Source organism: Chrysochloris asiatica, unplaced genomic scaffold (genome assembly GCF_000296735.1).
Source record: "Chrysochloris asiatica unplaced genomic scaffold, ChrAsi1.0 scaffold00043, whole genome shotgun sequence".
NCBI lineage: Eukaryota > Metazoa > Chordata > Mammalia > Afrosoricida > Chrysochloridae > Chrysochloris > Chrysochloris asiatica.
In genome coordinates this window covers 14,766,274-14,780,000 of record NW_006408561.1, presented here as the reverse complement: position 1 = coordinate 14,780,000, position 13,727 = coordinate 14,766,274, and the positions used below count along the sequence as shown (strand labels likewise).

The 13,727-nt window shown below is 39.6% G+C and overlaps 1 protein-coding gene across 1 annotated transcript in view; it reads left to right on the top strand.

Moving 5' to 3' along the window:
* Positions 1-13,727, top strand: part of GOLIM4 (golgi integral membrane protein 4) — a 119,544-nt gene that overhangs the window by 84,813 nt on the left and 21,004 nt on the right. Inside the window, exons 8-12 of the mRNA XM_006861807.1 lie at positions 2,561-2,716; positions 6,018-6,347; positions 7,999-8,285; positions 8,684-8,763; positions 11,844-11,953. Coding sequence (XP_006861869.1) covers positions 2,561-2,716; positions 6,018-6,347; positions 7,999-8,285; positions 8,684-8,763; positions 11,844-11,953 — 963 coding nt within the window. The remainder of the gene's footprint in view (positions 1-2,560; positions 2,717-6,017; positions 6,348-7,998; positions 8,286-8,683; positions 8,764-11,843; positions 11,954-13,727) is intronic.

Here is a 13,727-nt window from a genome sequence, read left to right as displayed (position 1 = left end):
ACAACAACACCCACCACCATTAGAAAGTGGTGGTGGTGTGCCATGGAGTTAATTCCAACTCATAGCGACCCTGTATAAGGTTTCCGAGGCTGTAAGTCTTTACGAGAGCAGAAAGCCTCATCTTTCTGCCACGGAACAGCTGGTAGTTTCAAACTGCTGATCTTGAGGTTAGCAGCCCGATTCGTAACCACTACGCTACCAGAGCTCAAAGGTTCACCTGACCCAAGCCATGGTATTTTCAATAACCTCATATTCGTATGAAAGTTGGATAGTGAATAGGGAAAACAGTAGAAGAAGTGATGCATTTGAGTTACCGTGTTAGAGGAGAATATTGAAACTACCATGAGCTGCCAAAAGAACAAACATCTGTGTTGGAAGAAGTACAGCCAGAGTGCTCCTTGGAGACCAGGATGGCCAGACTTTTTCTCTCATACTTCGGACATATTGTCAGGAGGGACCAGTCACTGGTGAAGGATATCATGTTTGGTAAGGTGGAGGGTCAGAGAAAAAGAGGAAGAGCCCCAGCGAGATAGATTGGCAAAGTTGGCAGCATCAGTGGGCTTAAACATGGCAACAATTGTGAGGTTAGCCCAGGACTGGCCATTGTTTCGTTCTGTTGTGCATAGGGTCGCTATGAATCAGTACCGACTCAATGGCACCTAACAACAACAAGAACCATAAGAAACTTTTATGTACAGAATCTTACTTAATCACTCATTACCCTGTGAGTTATGTAACATGTTACCCTTTCATTACTAAATAAACTGAAGAGAAAGGATATAAAGTAACTAACCCAACCAGAATTTAACCAGAATCTCAGGCCAGCCTAACATCAAAGTTACAGTTAACTCTTCAGCCAGTGTTTTTGAAATTTACCTGTATCACAATACCTGGGTATTGCTTCAGACCGATTGAACCATAATTTCTAGAGTGGGGTAGGGTGGGGCAAGGAACATGAAATTATCTCATGATCTTTACATAAGTCTTAATACACACATTTAAGAACACAGCATTACTGCCTTCAAAATCTTTCCAGAAGGAAAAAAGAGAAGAAAAGATAGAATTGAGGCTTGCATATGATCCATATAAGGGGACTTTTAAAAGTTAATTAAAAAATGGAATTAAAAGGTCATGTTTCCATGAACTTTTAAAAGCTCCTACATATACATCTTAAAATATGACAGGCATCTCTATATGGATGTCATTTGTTTTTTCCTTTGATTTCCAAAGTTGGTTTGTAAATGTTTTGATAGAGTTTTTGAGATGAATGCTACCGCTAGCCTATATAGCACACCTTGTATGGATTATGACTAGGCTCCACTTCTGGGCCTATTTAGAATAAACAGACTTCTTCACTTTTGCTTAAACTGGAAACAGGTGAAGCAGTGCTTCTTCCTTAGGGATGAAAGAATGCTGAGCCTGTGGGCATGTCTTTGGCAGCCAGAAGCCTGGCTATATTTCAGCCTCCGCTCACTGTGTACACCAGGGGAGGCAGCCCTGTCTGCGACTCTTAGGTGGTTTAGAAGATTTCTGTGCTGTTATATGTGTGTTTCTATAAGTGTGGGTTTACACAGACAGCATTGTTTTTGTTTTAAGATGAAGGTGGTGTTGCTTTATACGATGAACTGAGGATACCAAACCCACTGCCTTCCAGTGCACTCCAACTCACAGCTACACTATAGAATAGAGTAGACCTGTTCCCTAGGGTTCCTGAGACTGTCAGTCTTTACAGAGGCAGACAGCTTTTGGTTAGTAGCTAACTGCTTTAACCATTGTGCCACCAGAACTCCTTGAACTAAGTATATATGGGGCTTACTGATTTTATTCTGTATTTATGCATTTTTTTCTCTGCCTTTTTAGTTCTTTATATTGAAAATGCCACACACACACACACCACAGACGCACATATACCTATATGAGCTTATTACATTACTATATGTACATTAACACCTTTGTCAGTTTAGAAGAAATGGATATTCAGAACTGAGAAGTAAGAATCCACCCTCATTTCATACTTGTGCCCAGCTTTCTAAAATGGCAAAGCGCTTTATAGACAGACTTCTGGCCACTAAGGGATCTTACTTGAGGTCAAGTTGAGGAAAGGGGAAACTATATGATTCTTTTCTACTGGAAATTCACTGATATTGGTAAAAGATATCTACACTTGTATTTGTATCATTGTGAGAATGTTTGTTTCTTTAGTGCTATGAAACATTGGTTGCATAGTTGTCTTACTTTTAATAATGATACATATGTTAGAAGTTTATTTATAAAATTCTGACTTCTTTAGATTCAGCATGGGAAACTAACATCTGTCTTACTTTTTTTTTTTCTGTTTCCTTTAACTCTAATTCCAATTTGCATGTGCTCAAAAATTGGTTAAGCATGTCAAAGTAAGGAGAGCTAATGCATGAGAACAAGATGTATATTTTTCTTAACTGGTGTGTAGATATGATATTTTTGTCTAGTGTTCCAGTAAACCCAATTACTCATCTATGAATGACATCTTTTTTCTCTTCAAATTGTGCAATATGCACCCAATTGTGCAATTTATATGCAGACTCAAGTTGCAGAATATAAACAACTGAAAGACACTCTGAATAGGATTCCAAGCTTTCGAAAACCTGAGCGAGTGGTGGAACAAACTATTCCCCTGGTGGCACATTCTCTACAAGGTTATAACACAAAAGAGAAACCAACCAAAGAGCCACTGGAGGTAGGAAATGTGAACTGGTAATATGTGGTTAGGTCACTTTCTCTGTCAAGCTGACAGCAGGTGAACTGCTCTTAGTATTGCCCACCCTTCCTGCAGAACAGTGGTTTTCAAATTATGGAGTATATCAGCGCCCCCACAGAGCTTGTTAAAACACAGATTGCTGGACCCAGCCTGAGAGTTGCTCATTCAGTTGGTTTGTATAAGACATGAGAATTTGCATTTCTAAATGCCTGAGCTGGTCAGGGAGTACACTTGAGAACCACTGATATAGTTTGTTTTTCTGAGACTTTACTACTGGTTCTGTCTTTATTCATCTGGGTTTATTTGTCTTAGGGAGAGCTATTACTAAGCACCTTCCAGTCTGTTCTGACTCATAGTGACCCTGTATAGGGTTTCTGAGGAACAGCTAGTGGGTTTGAACTGCCAACCTTGCTGTTAGCACACCAGTGCTTATCCTACAGTGCCACACCAGGAGTCCACAGGAGAACTGTAGTGTCCCTAAAAACGAGGGGAGCGGACGGGGGAGGAAATCAAAACAAAACACTTTTAAAAATCCACGCAGTGTGTGCAGGAGAGCTGTAATACATGGATTTTTTATGTGTTTTAGTTTTGTTTTTTTCCCCCTTTCATAGGTTCCTTCGGTTAAATCATCATGAGGGTATAGTGTGGCTCAAGTGTTAAGGTAGATAATATGTTTCAACTTAGTTCAGTGCTAAGTCCATACTGTTACTGTTGTTAAGTGCAGTCAAATCAGTTCTGATTCATAATGATCTTGTATGGTATTACTGAGGAGCTGCTGGTGGGTTTGAAAGACCAACCTTGTGGTTAGCTGCACAGCGATTATCCTATAATGCCACACCAGGACTCCAAGTCCATATGGAACACATCAAAATTTGTCTAAAAAGCCTTTATAAAGATGTCACAGGAATGAGTGCTAGTCTCATAACCTACTTTTTTGTATTCCTGTTCTTTGTATAAATTGTTCCTGTTGTTAAGTGTTGTCAAGACAAAAACATATATCTGTATAAAATGCATTGTTTTTGTTAAGTGCTGTTGAGTTGATTCCACCTCATAGCAACACTGTATAGGGTTTCTGAGGAGCCACTTGGTGGGATTGAACTGCCAACCTTGTGGTTTGCAATCCAGTGCTAATCCTAAAGCGCCATGTACATCTCCTATGTGTTATTGTTGTTGTTAAGCGCTGTTGAGTAGGTTCCCACTCATGATGAACCTGTATAGGGTTTCCAAGGAGTGGCTGGTGAATTTGAACCACTGACCCTGTCCTTCAATCAACCTTGTGGTAAGGTGAGTTATCCCACAATGCCACACCAGGACACCTAACAGGGACATGGTCAGCATCCTCATGGAATCTCAGCATTTTTCTGTGATGTATGTTACTACTAACTTAAGAACACATGACCATATCCTTGGCCTGGGAACTGGCTATATTTTCCACCCTGGTGTGGTGCTGTAGGATAAGCACTGGACTGGTAACTGCAAGGCTGGCAGTTCAAACCTACTAGCTGTGCCTCAGAAACCCTATACCAACTCAACTGCACACAACAACATTAAGTGGATTAAGCCCTGGTGGTGTGATGGTTAAAGCAATTGACTATGCCTAAAGCACTTGGTGTAAGGAGCTCTGGTAGCGTAGTGGTTACGAATCGAGCTGCGAACCCTAAGGTCAGCAGTTCGAAACTACCAGCTGCTCTGCGGGAGAATGATGAGGCTTTTTGCTCCCGTAAAGATTTACAGCCTTGGAAACCCTGTACAGGATCACTATGGGTCGGAACCGACTCGACAGCCCTTAACAACAACAATAAAGCGCTTGGTTGCCAACTGGAAGGTCAGTGGTTCAAACCCACCAACTGCTCCACAGGAGAAAGAGTGGTAGTCAGCTTCCATAAAGATTTATGGCCTTGCAAACCCTAAGGGCCATTCTCTTCTTAAACTAGGGTCATTATGAGTCAGAACCACTCCATGACAATAAGATGTTTTTTACATACTGGATTGATCTTCTAATGACTCACAGCTTTCGCTTTGCCATCTGTGAGGTGGAGATAGTGGTTATCTGCTCTAACCTTTCTCACAGGGATGTTGTAAAGATAAATGGCAGGTGTGTAAAAGCACTTAGGGCCTTTTAGAGAAATAAGATTTCATCTAAAGCTAGGTCGGTATTATGACATATTTGCCAGCTATGATGAGAATGTTGCCATGGTGTATAGCTCCCAAAGTTGTCTTCAGATGGCTAAGAAAGGATTTTTTTTTTTCCCTCCAGTTAATTATGTATGCAGTCCAGTTCCTCACGTTTAATAACTATATTTCTCCTACTTTAATAGTAGAAGCTTCACATTTATTTTTCTGATAAAGAAGGGAAAGGTGTGACATACTTTCTGGTTGCTGTTGAATCATTTTTTCCCCCCTTTCTAAGTAATGAGTATCATATAGAGATCTTTAAACTGTGCAGGAAAAAATGATCTAAGTTAACCAGTTTTAGAGATGTTGTTGGTAAGTGTCATGGAGTCAGTTCTAACTCATAGTGACCCTGTTTAGGGTTTCCAAGCTGCGAAGGGTGGATTTGAAGCACCGACCTTGCAGTGAGCAGTCTAGTGCTTATCCTAGAGCACTATACCAGTGCCAGAGTTGTTGTAGTTGTTGGATGCTGTCAAGTCAGTTGTAATTCATAGTGAAAGACCTTTCTTTTTTTCTGTTCAGAGTTTTCTGTACCAACAATATGAAATCTTTACGAAAGACTTCCTCTGATTTTATAACAAATGTTTTATTGTTTCTTACTTAATGGACATTATTTTTAAGTAGCAATAGACATTCTTTTTTTATTAGTAAGTCAAACTAAACAAACAAACAAAAAAAAGCCCAACTCTTCTCATTAAGTATCAATACTTATTGAAAACAAAATTTACAATGAGGAAATACTCAGTTATTTGATCTCTTGAAACTTGAGGGTTTTTTCCTTTTTTATATGAAAAAGCAGAAATTAGATTGCTTTTAAGGGAAGGGCCTACTTGTGAGGCATGATTGCTTAGAGGTTTTACTTTACAAGTAATTTATTGTATTCTCTCTGAGATGAAATTTTGCCTTTAATTATCTCTGTTCAGTAGGTGAGGTTATACAATAAGAAAAATTAGTGACTCCAGGACAGCTGTGTTTTTAAATCAGGACTATCTATTTCTAGACTTCAGAATTTTGCTGATCTTATAGATGCATAGATAGCATAATACAGAAATTATATCACTGCTTTAAAAATAGAAGCATGTCATTTCCAGTGATGTGCTTGGCCTAGGTGTCTCGAAATAGTGATGTGGGGCCGAGGCGTGAAGCAGTTCCTGGAAGACCAGAAGAAACTAAGCCTTATCCTACCATCCAGAATGGGGCAGAATTTCAAGCTCCAGCAGAGCTGAAGCAACAAAATGCCAAACCCAGAGACTCAGAGCAGCATCAGGTGGAGGAGGAGCACAGGAAGGCACTGGAAGAGGAGGAAATGGAGCAGGTTGGGCAAGCGGAACATCTTGAGGAGGAACACGATCCATCACCAGAGGAGCAGGAGCAGGAGTGGAAGGAACATCATGGACAAGAAGCAGCCAATCTTCTGGAAAGGCACGCTCACGCTGAGGTATGAGGTCACAACTTCAAACCTACTGAACTTCTGCTTTGCTAGTTGGGATAGGGGATGTGGCTTTATTTTTCATTTTAAAGGCAAAACCCTCCCCATCGATGACAATCTGTAAAATAAAAATTTGAGTGAGTTTTTTAAGTGTCAAGTGCACATACTTAAGTTTTTCTATTATAATGTTAATAATATTGTTTTTATTAAGTGCTGTTGCATTGGTTCCTACTCATAGTGACCCTGTATAGGATTTCCAAGGATCAGCTGGTAGATTTGAACTGCTGAACTTGTGGCTAGCTGTCCAGTACTTATTCTACAGTACAACACTTATATACATATATATAGTATGATCGAGGAAAAGAGACAGCGCTACTAATGTATGTATATATTCATCTCTTGGTCAACAGTAAGGGAGATTCACAGGTCAGCACCTGGTTGGGCACCTTCCTAGTATGTGCTCAAGCCCCACCGGCATCTCAAGGCCAAGAAAAGTCTCAATATTCACTGACCAAAATCCCCTTCTCCCTACTCCATTTATTTTCAAATTGTATATTGGCTTTTGCCCATTTATCTTCAAGATGGCTATTCAATTATCAAAAAGCTGATCTTATCACTAGAGTTCCTCCACTAGGTGAGTGTGTTTAACCAGTCTGCTCAGGGATCCTCCCTCTTCTGAGAACCCCTTTTTCATATAAGTTAGCCTCGCCATTTCTTACAATGTTTTAATAAATGATACATTAAAAGAATTTAAGAGTTAACTGACACTGAATTCAGCTAGGTATTTTTCTTTTACTATCTCTAAACTAAAACCTAACAATAGGCCAGTACAAAGATACTGATCATCTTATTTATAACTCTGAAGCTCTGTGTGGCCTCAACCTTTCCAAAACTTCAAGTTGTTTAGAGCTTTAGATTGAGCAAATATGAAGGCCTCTGTAGTTGTACTTTTATGGAGTTTCAAACTTAGCATGGAGAAGCCTCTCCCATCTTTTCCCAACATAATTCCCCACTGTTTAATTCCTCTGGCTCATCTATTCCCCTCTTTTGTATGAGAATTGTATGTGCTATATTGAGTGTAGGTGGGGGATGAATAGGAAGCAAAGTTTAAGGATTCTTGTATCAGATTATCCTTTAATCAGAAAATACTTTTTTCCTCAAAGAAAGAAGAAATTGACTCCCTACTTTTTATATTGTAATTTGAAATTTTATACTCATTATCTTTTGCCTACACTAAGCCTAAGATTGATGTATACATCACTAGAGTTATTTTGCATCCCTAGGTCTTTAACTTTCCATGGAAAAACCTTAAAGCTTCAACTCACGAAGTGTCCCAATTAGTGTGAGGTTACCAAGTGCCCATTTTTATCCATTTATTTATTTTTTAACATAAATTGAAGTAAAATTTGAAACTGAATTCTGCTGTCATTCTCTATGTTCCATTGGAGAGGGGGCAGCACATTGAAAATATGCCACATGCCACATGCCACCTGTCAGCTGCTTAAAGAAGCAAGGGTAATTGGAAAACATGCATACAGGTGCTGGCTGATCTTGGGCTTTATGCCTCCTGGATTTTTCATGAGAAACAAACGAAGTTATGGATAACTCAGAGGAGTTGACTCTTGGAGTTCAGATCCAACTCAACTGGCTTTTTCCTTAGGTGTATCCTTCTGCCAAGCCAGTTACTAAATTCCGATCGCCATTTGAGGAGCAGTTAGAACAGCAGAGACTGGCAGCAAAGCGGACGGAGGAGGCCCAGCGGCTGAGGGACCGTCAGGAAGCTTTGCATCAGCAGAGGATGCAGGAACATCAGTTATGGCAGAGACAGCAACAGCAGCAACAACAACAGCTTCGGGAAAGAGAGCTGGCCCGGGAGAAAGAGCTAACCCGGCAGAGGCAGGCGGAGCAGGAGGAGGAGGACCAACAGCAGCACCAGGAACAGCTACGGTAGCCCTCCCCTCCTATCTGCCTTCCATAAACAGCTTTGTGTATTTGTCATCCGTGAACTTAAGGGCTCATATTGCTCATGGAGGCCAGGTAGTACTCACTGGGAACTAAGTGTCAAATATTCATTTGAAAGATGTTTATTATTAAAATTTACAGTTTCAGGCTTTGTGCTAACTTTATTGTTGGAAAGGCAATTTTATCTTTTTAAGGTATCTTTTGAAAGTATATATGTAATCTTACTTATACCCAATTATGTAAGTCTAAAAAACTATACATATTACAGCTTTTAAAAAATATTGGGAAATCTTGTGTATTACTACACTAAAGATCCATGGCCTATGTAGAACTCTGCCACTTACTCTGTGTCACTGAATTTCTAATGTTTGTGTCCCTTGCAGACAGCAAGCTCACTATGATGCTATGGATAATGACATTGTTCAGGGAGCAGAGGACCAGGGGGTCCAAGAAGAGGAAGGAGGTGGTAAGACATTTTAGATGATGAATTTGATCAATTGACTTGGTGTTGTTGTTGGGTGCCATCAAGTCGGTATCGACTCATAGCAACCCTGTGCACAACAGAACAAAACACTGCCCAGTCCTGCGCCAACCTCACAATCTTTGCTATGTCTGAGCCCACAGCTGCTGGCACTGGGCCAGCCCATCTCGTTAGGAGTCTTCCTCTTTTTCTCCGACCGTCCACTTTACCAAACATGATATCCTTCTTCAGGGACTGGTCCCTCCTGATAATATATCTGCAGTATGAGAGATGAAGTGTGGCCATCTTGGCTTCAAAGGAGCATTCTGGCTGTTGTTGTTAGGTGCCATCGAGTTGGTACTGATTCATAGTGACCCTATGCACAGAATGGAACACTGCCTGGGCCTAGGCCAATCTCACAGTTGTTGCCACGCTTGAGCCCATTAATGCTGCCACTTTGCCAATCCATCTTGCTGGGGCTCTTCCTCTTTTTCTCTGAACCTCCACCTTACCAAACATAATATCTTTCTCCAGTAACTGGTCCCTCCTGATAATATGTCTGAAGTATGACAGACAAAGTTTGGCCATTCTGGCCTCCAAGGAACACTCTGGCTGCACTTCTTCAAACATAGATCTGTTTGTTCTTTTGGCAGCCCATGGCACTTTGAATATTCTCCTCCAACACCATAACTCAAAAAGCTTAAATTCTTCTATGGTCTTCCTATTCTTATTCACTGTCCAGCTTTTGCATGCATATGAGGTTATTGAAAATACCATGGCTTGGGTCAGGCGCACCTTAGTCCTCAAGCTGACATCTTTACTCTTCAACACTTAAAAAAGGTCTTGTGAAGCAGATTTGCATAATGCAATACGTCCTTTGATTTCTTAACTGCTGCTTCCATGAATGTTGATAGTTGACCCAAGAAGACAAGTCCTTGACAACTTCAATCTTTTTTCCATTGATAAGAATGGTGTTTATTGGTTCAGTGGAGAGGATTTTTGTTGTCTTTACATTGAGATGCAATCCATATTGAAGGCTGTGCTCTTTGATCTTCATCAGTAAGTATTCTAAGTCCTCTTCACTTTCAACAAGCAAGGTTGTATCATCTGCATATCGCAGGTTGTTAATGAGTCTTCCTCTAGTTCTGATGCCACATTTTTCATCATATAACCCAGCTTCTCGGATTATTTGCTTAGCATGCAGGTTGAATAATTATGGTGAAAGAATATAACCCTGTTGCACACCTTTCTTAATTTTAAACCATTCAGTGTTCCCATGGTCTCTTTGACACGGGAACTGCCTCTTGGTCCGTGTACAGATTCCTCATGAGCACAATTAATGTGTACTTAGTAGTATTACAAAAACAACAACATAAACAATCTATGTGCACACCTGAGTACAGGAGGATTTGTTAATGGTACGCTTTAGTTGTCGTTGTATGTTTTTCTTAATACCTCAAGTAATGCTAATTAGTAACCAAAAATACCTAGATCATCTATTCCCTAACATTTCCTAAAGCTTTAAGTTGTTGTGTCTCATTATTGCTGACAAATTATCAGGACTTCTAGGATATAGGAAACCTCTACATTTTTTTCTTCCCTTGGAAATCTTATCTTAAAATGTTTCAACTGAAATCAATAGTAACTTGCATTTATGGTGAACATCTAGTATGCCATGTGTCAGCTATTACGTACTATATTATTAGAACTAGAAAGAAACTGTCTTTGTGGCAAAACACTCACACTTACTTATTCATCCTTTTGTAAAGAGTCTAAAATACAATGATGACACAAATTCCTTAATAGCTTGCTCTGGCAGTGTATAGCCTGAGCTGGTGTGGCACTGTAGGATCAGCACTGGACTGTAAACCACAAGGTTGGCAGTTCAAACCCACCAGCTGCTCCTTGGAAACCATAAACAGGGCTGCTATGATTCAGAACTGACACTACTCAAAGGTATTTAACAACAAAAACAAACACTGAAACGGCAGTCAGCAACAACATAACAATACTGAAAGGCAGGGGTCATGGTGGCACAGTGGTTAAGTGCTTGACTGCCATTCAAAGGTCAATGGTTTGAATCCATCAGCTGATTTATGGAAGAAAGATGTGGCAGTCAGCTTCCATAAAGATTACAACCTATGATTTCCAACAAATGGCAGTTCTAGTCTGCCTTTGAGTTGTTATGAGTTAGAATTAACTCAGAGACATTGGATTTGGTTTTTTAAATTTATGGTCCAAAAGTTTTCCTTATGCCCTCCACTCCGCACTTTCAGCTGTTTTGTTCCATTACCAGTAAAAGTAGAGGATAGCTTATTCCCTTCCTCATTTAACAAATACTTCTGTGCACTTGAAACTGTTGACGAGTGACCTTGCATGTTTATTGTCTACAGGTTTAGTACTCTCTACATATTTTAACCTTTCCTTTTAACGTTTCATTTATTTTAGGAAGTTATTTGTTCTTCTCTCTTTATACTCTTAAAATTCTACTTAGCTAAACATTCCTTTTTTAAAAGAAAAGATGCAATATAATATCTGTGCGAGTGTAAATGTGTAGTGTATGTCTGTCCTCATTATTTCTGCATCAGAGAACCCAGGATGGGTCCCATTCAGTTTTGAGCTCTGCTGATGGGGGTGTTCTTCTTTCATTGCCTGAAACATGATCAGTTTCTTCTTTTAATACTTTGCTATTTCCTCTGATATTACCAAAATTTAGTTGACAATTTTAGCAATGTCCAACTAATTGAGCTTTCTTTTATCAAGAAAATCTCATATTGTTTTTGCTTTTTACACAGTAGTGGTCAAAGAAATGTAATCTCTGTTATTGACTTTGTCTTGGAGGGTTACAATGGTGTCACTCACCCATACTATCATACTTTTAGACTCAAAGTCTGGAAAAAGGGCATAACTTTATTCAGCAGAGCTGAGAACAGAATGCCCTAAGTTGAGTTAGCCTCCATAGAGAAGAAACCAGGGAGAATTGTCTCTGAGAAATAGCCCTGGTGGAGTTTTTTTGAGTTGGAAGGAAGATCCTGGCTTGTGTCATTTGAATCTGATTGATTTTAGTTTCTTTGCTTTGCTAGCCTATGACAGAGATAACCAGCATCAGGATGAAGCAGAAGAAGACACAAATAATGGACATGTACCTCAAGAACAAAGGCCCCAAGAAGCTAACCCAGATTCTGATGCAGATGTAAGTACCCTCTCTTCTAGTCATAACACTTGGAAATTCACGGAGCAGAAAGGAAACATGCACCATACCTATGGCTACAGATAAGTCTGTTTTCATCAATACTGAAGGAAGGAAGCTTACATAAGCATATGACTTGAGTAATGTTCTTGACTGTAAACCATGAATTGTGTATATATGATGTTGTTGTGAAGTGCTTTCATGTTGGTTCCAACCCATAGCGACCCTGTATAGTATAGGGTTTTCGAGGAGCATCTGGTGAGCTTGAACCGCCGACCTTGCAGTTCAAATGGCTTTAGTTAACTCTGGGAAAACACCAAATGATTGCCCCTCTGAGGAATTTTAGCGTGCTAAAGAGAAAACTGAGAAAAGCAAAACAGAGAAACATTGAAGTACATAATAACTAAATGATGAAGAAAAATAGGTTTGGAGAAGGGAGGAAAGAAAAGAAATTTACTCCTCTCAAGTCAGTCCAGCACTCTTTATGTGTTATGTGACTTTCTGAAACCTCCCAACAGTCTGGTAGTCATTTAAATAAATATATGGATACAGAAGTGTGATTTGAGACAGTACAAGAGTTGCTTAGATACTATGATGCTATAAACAACTTAGAATGTAAATAGACAAAGACCTAAAAACCAGAGATGTTCTTTGTGCTTACCAAAAAGTTACCAGTTCATCTAAGCAGTCTAGGGTCTTGGCCCTGTCTATAGTAAGGCAAACAGTTGTTTAGAGAGTGTGTTCTTTAATTTGTAGGTAGATGGTTTTTACGAACCACTTTGCTCTTCTGTCATCTTGCTAGTAAGTCAACCACAATGTTTTTAGAATGCAGTCTATGCTATTTAAACTATTTTATTTGAATTTACAAACTGTGCCTCTTAAACTTTATTACTTAGTTGGAATTGGAGTTAGGGTATTCAGTTTTATGAATTTTTGTGAAAATATAATCCTTTTGTAAAAGCTATTTAATATTTTTTTTCCTTTGAAGATAATACATTAATTTTCTTACATCTCCACACAAATTAGTACTTGTTGTTGTTTGTTGTTTATGCTGTCGAGTCAGTTCTGACTCATAGCGACCCTTTAAAGGGTTTCCAAGGAGAGGCTGGTGGATTTGAACCGCCTACCTTGAGGCTCAAACTGACCTTGCAGTCCAATGCATTATCCTACAGCACCACACCAAAGAAACACTAAAAAGAAACCTTCACAATAGGAGATGGTGGAGCAATTAGCGTTTAGTGTCACTCCTCAAGCTCTGGGAGAAGTTCCATTTACACTTGAATGATGTATCTGGCCAGGAATTTTTAGATAATAGATCAACCAAGATTGCAGTAGGCTCTTGAATATTTTCAAGGCTCTTAAGTGAATTGAAGAAGAATTTTGTTGTCCAGTGAAAACCCATAGAGACTAAATTCTATTCTCTGGCTTTTCTGTTTCCTAAAAACATTTGATACTTCAGTAAGTATCCTATTTTATGACAGTGGAGAGAGTGGGAAGTTTGTACAAGCATTGACATTTCTACCTTTCTCAAGCTCTAAAATTCTAGATCTTTATGTTGTTGCTGTTAAGTGCCTTCAAGTTGGTGCTAACCCATAGTGACCCTTGGTTTTCAAGGAGCAGCTGGTGAGTGTGCACTGCCGACCTTGCAGTTCAAACAACTTTTCAGTCTGGTGCATTAACCCATTGTTGTTGTTGTTGTTGTTGTTAAGTGCCATCGAGTCGGGTCCGACCCATAGCGACCCTGTACAGGGTTTCCAAGGGTGTAAATCTTTACGGG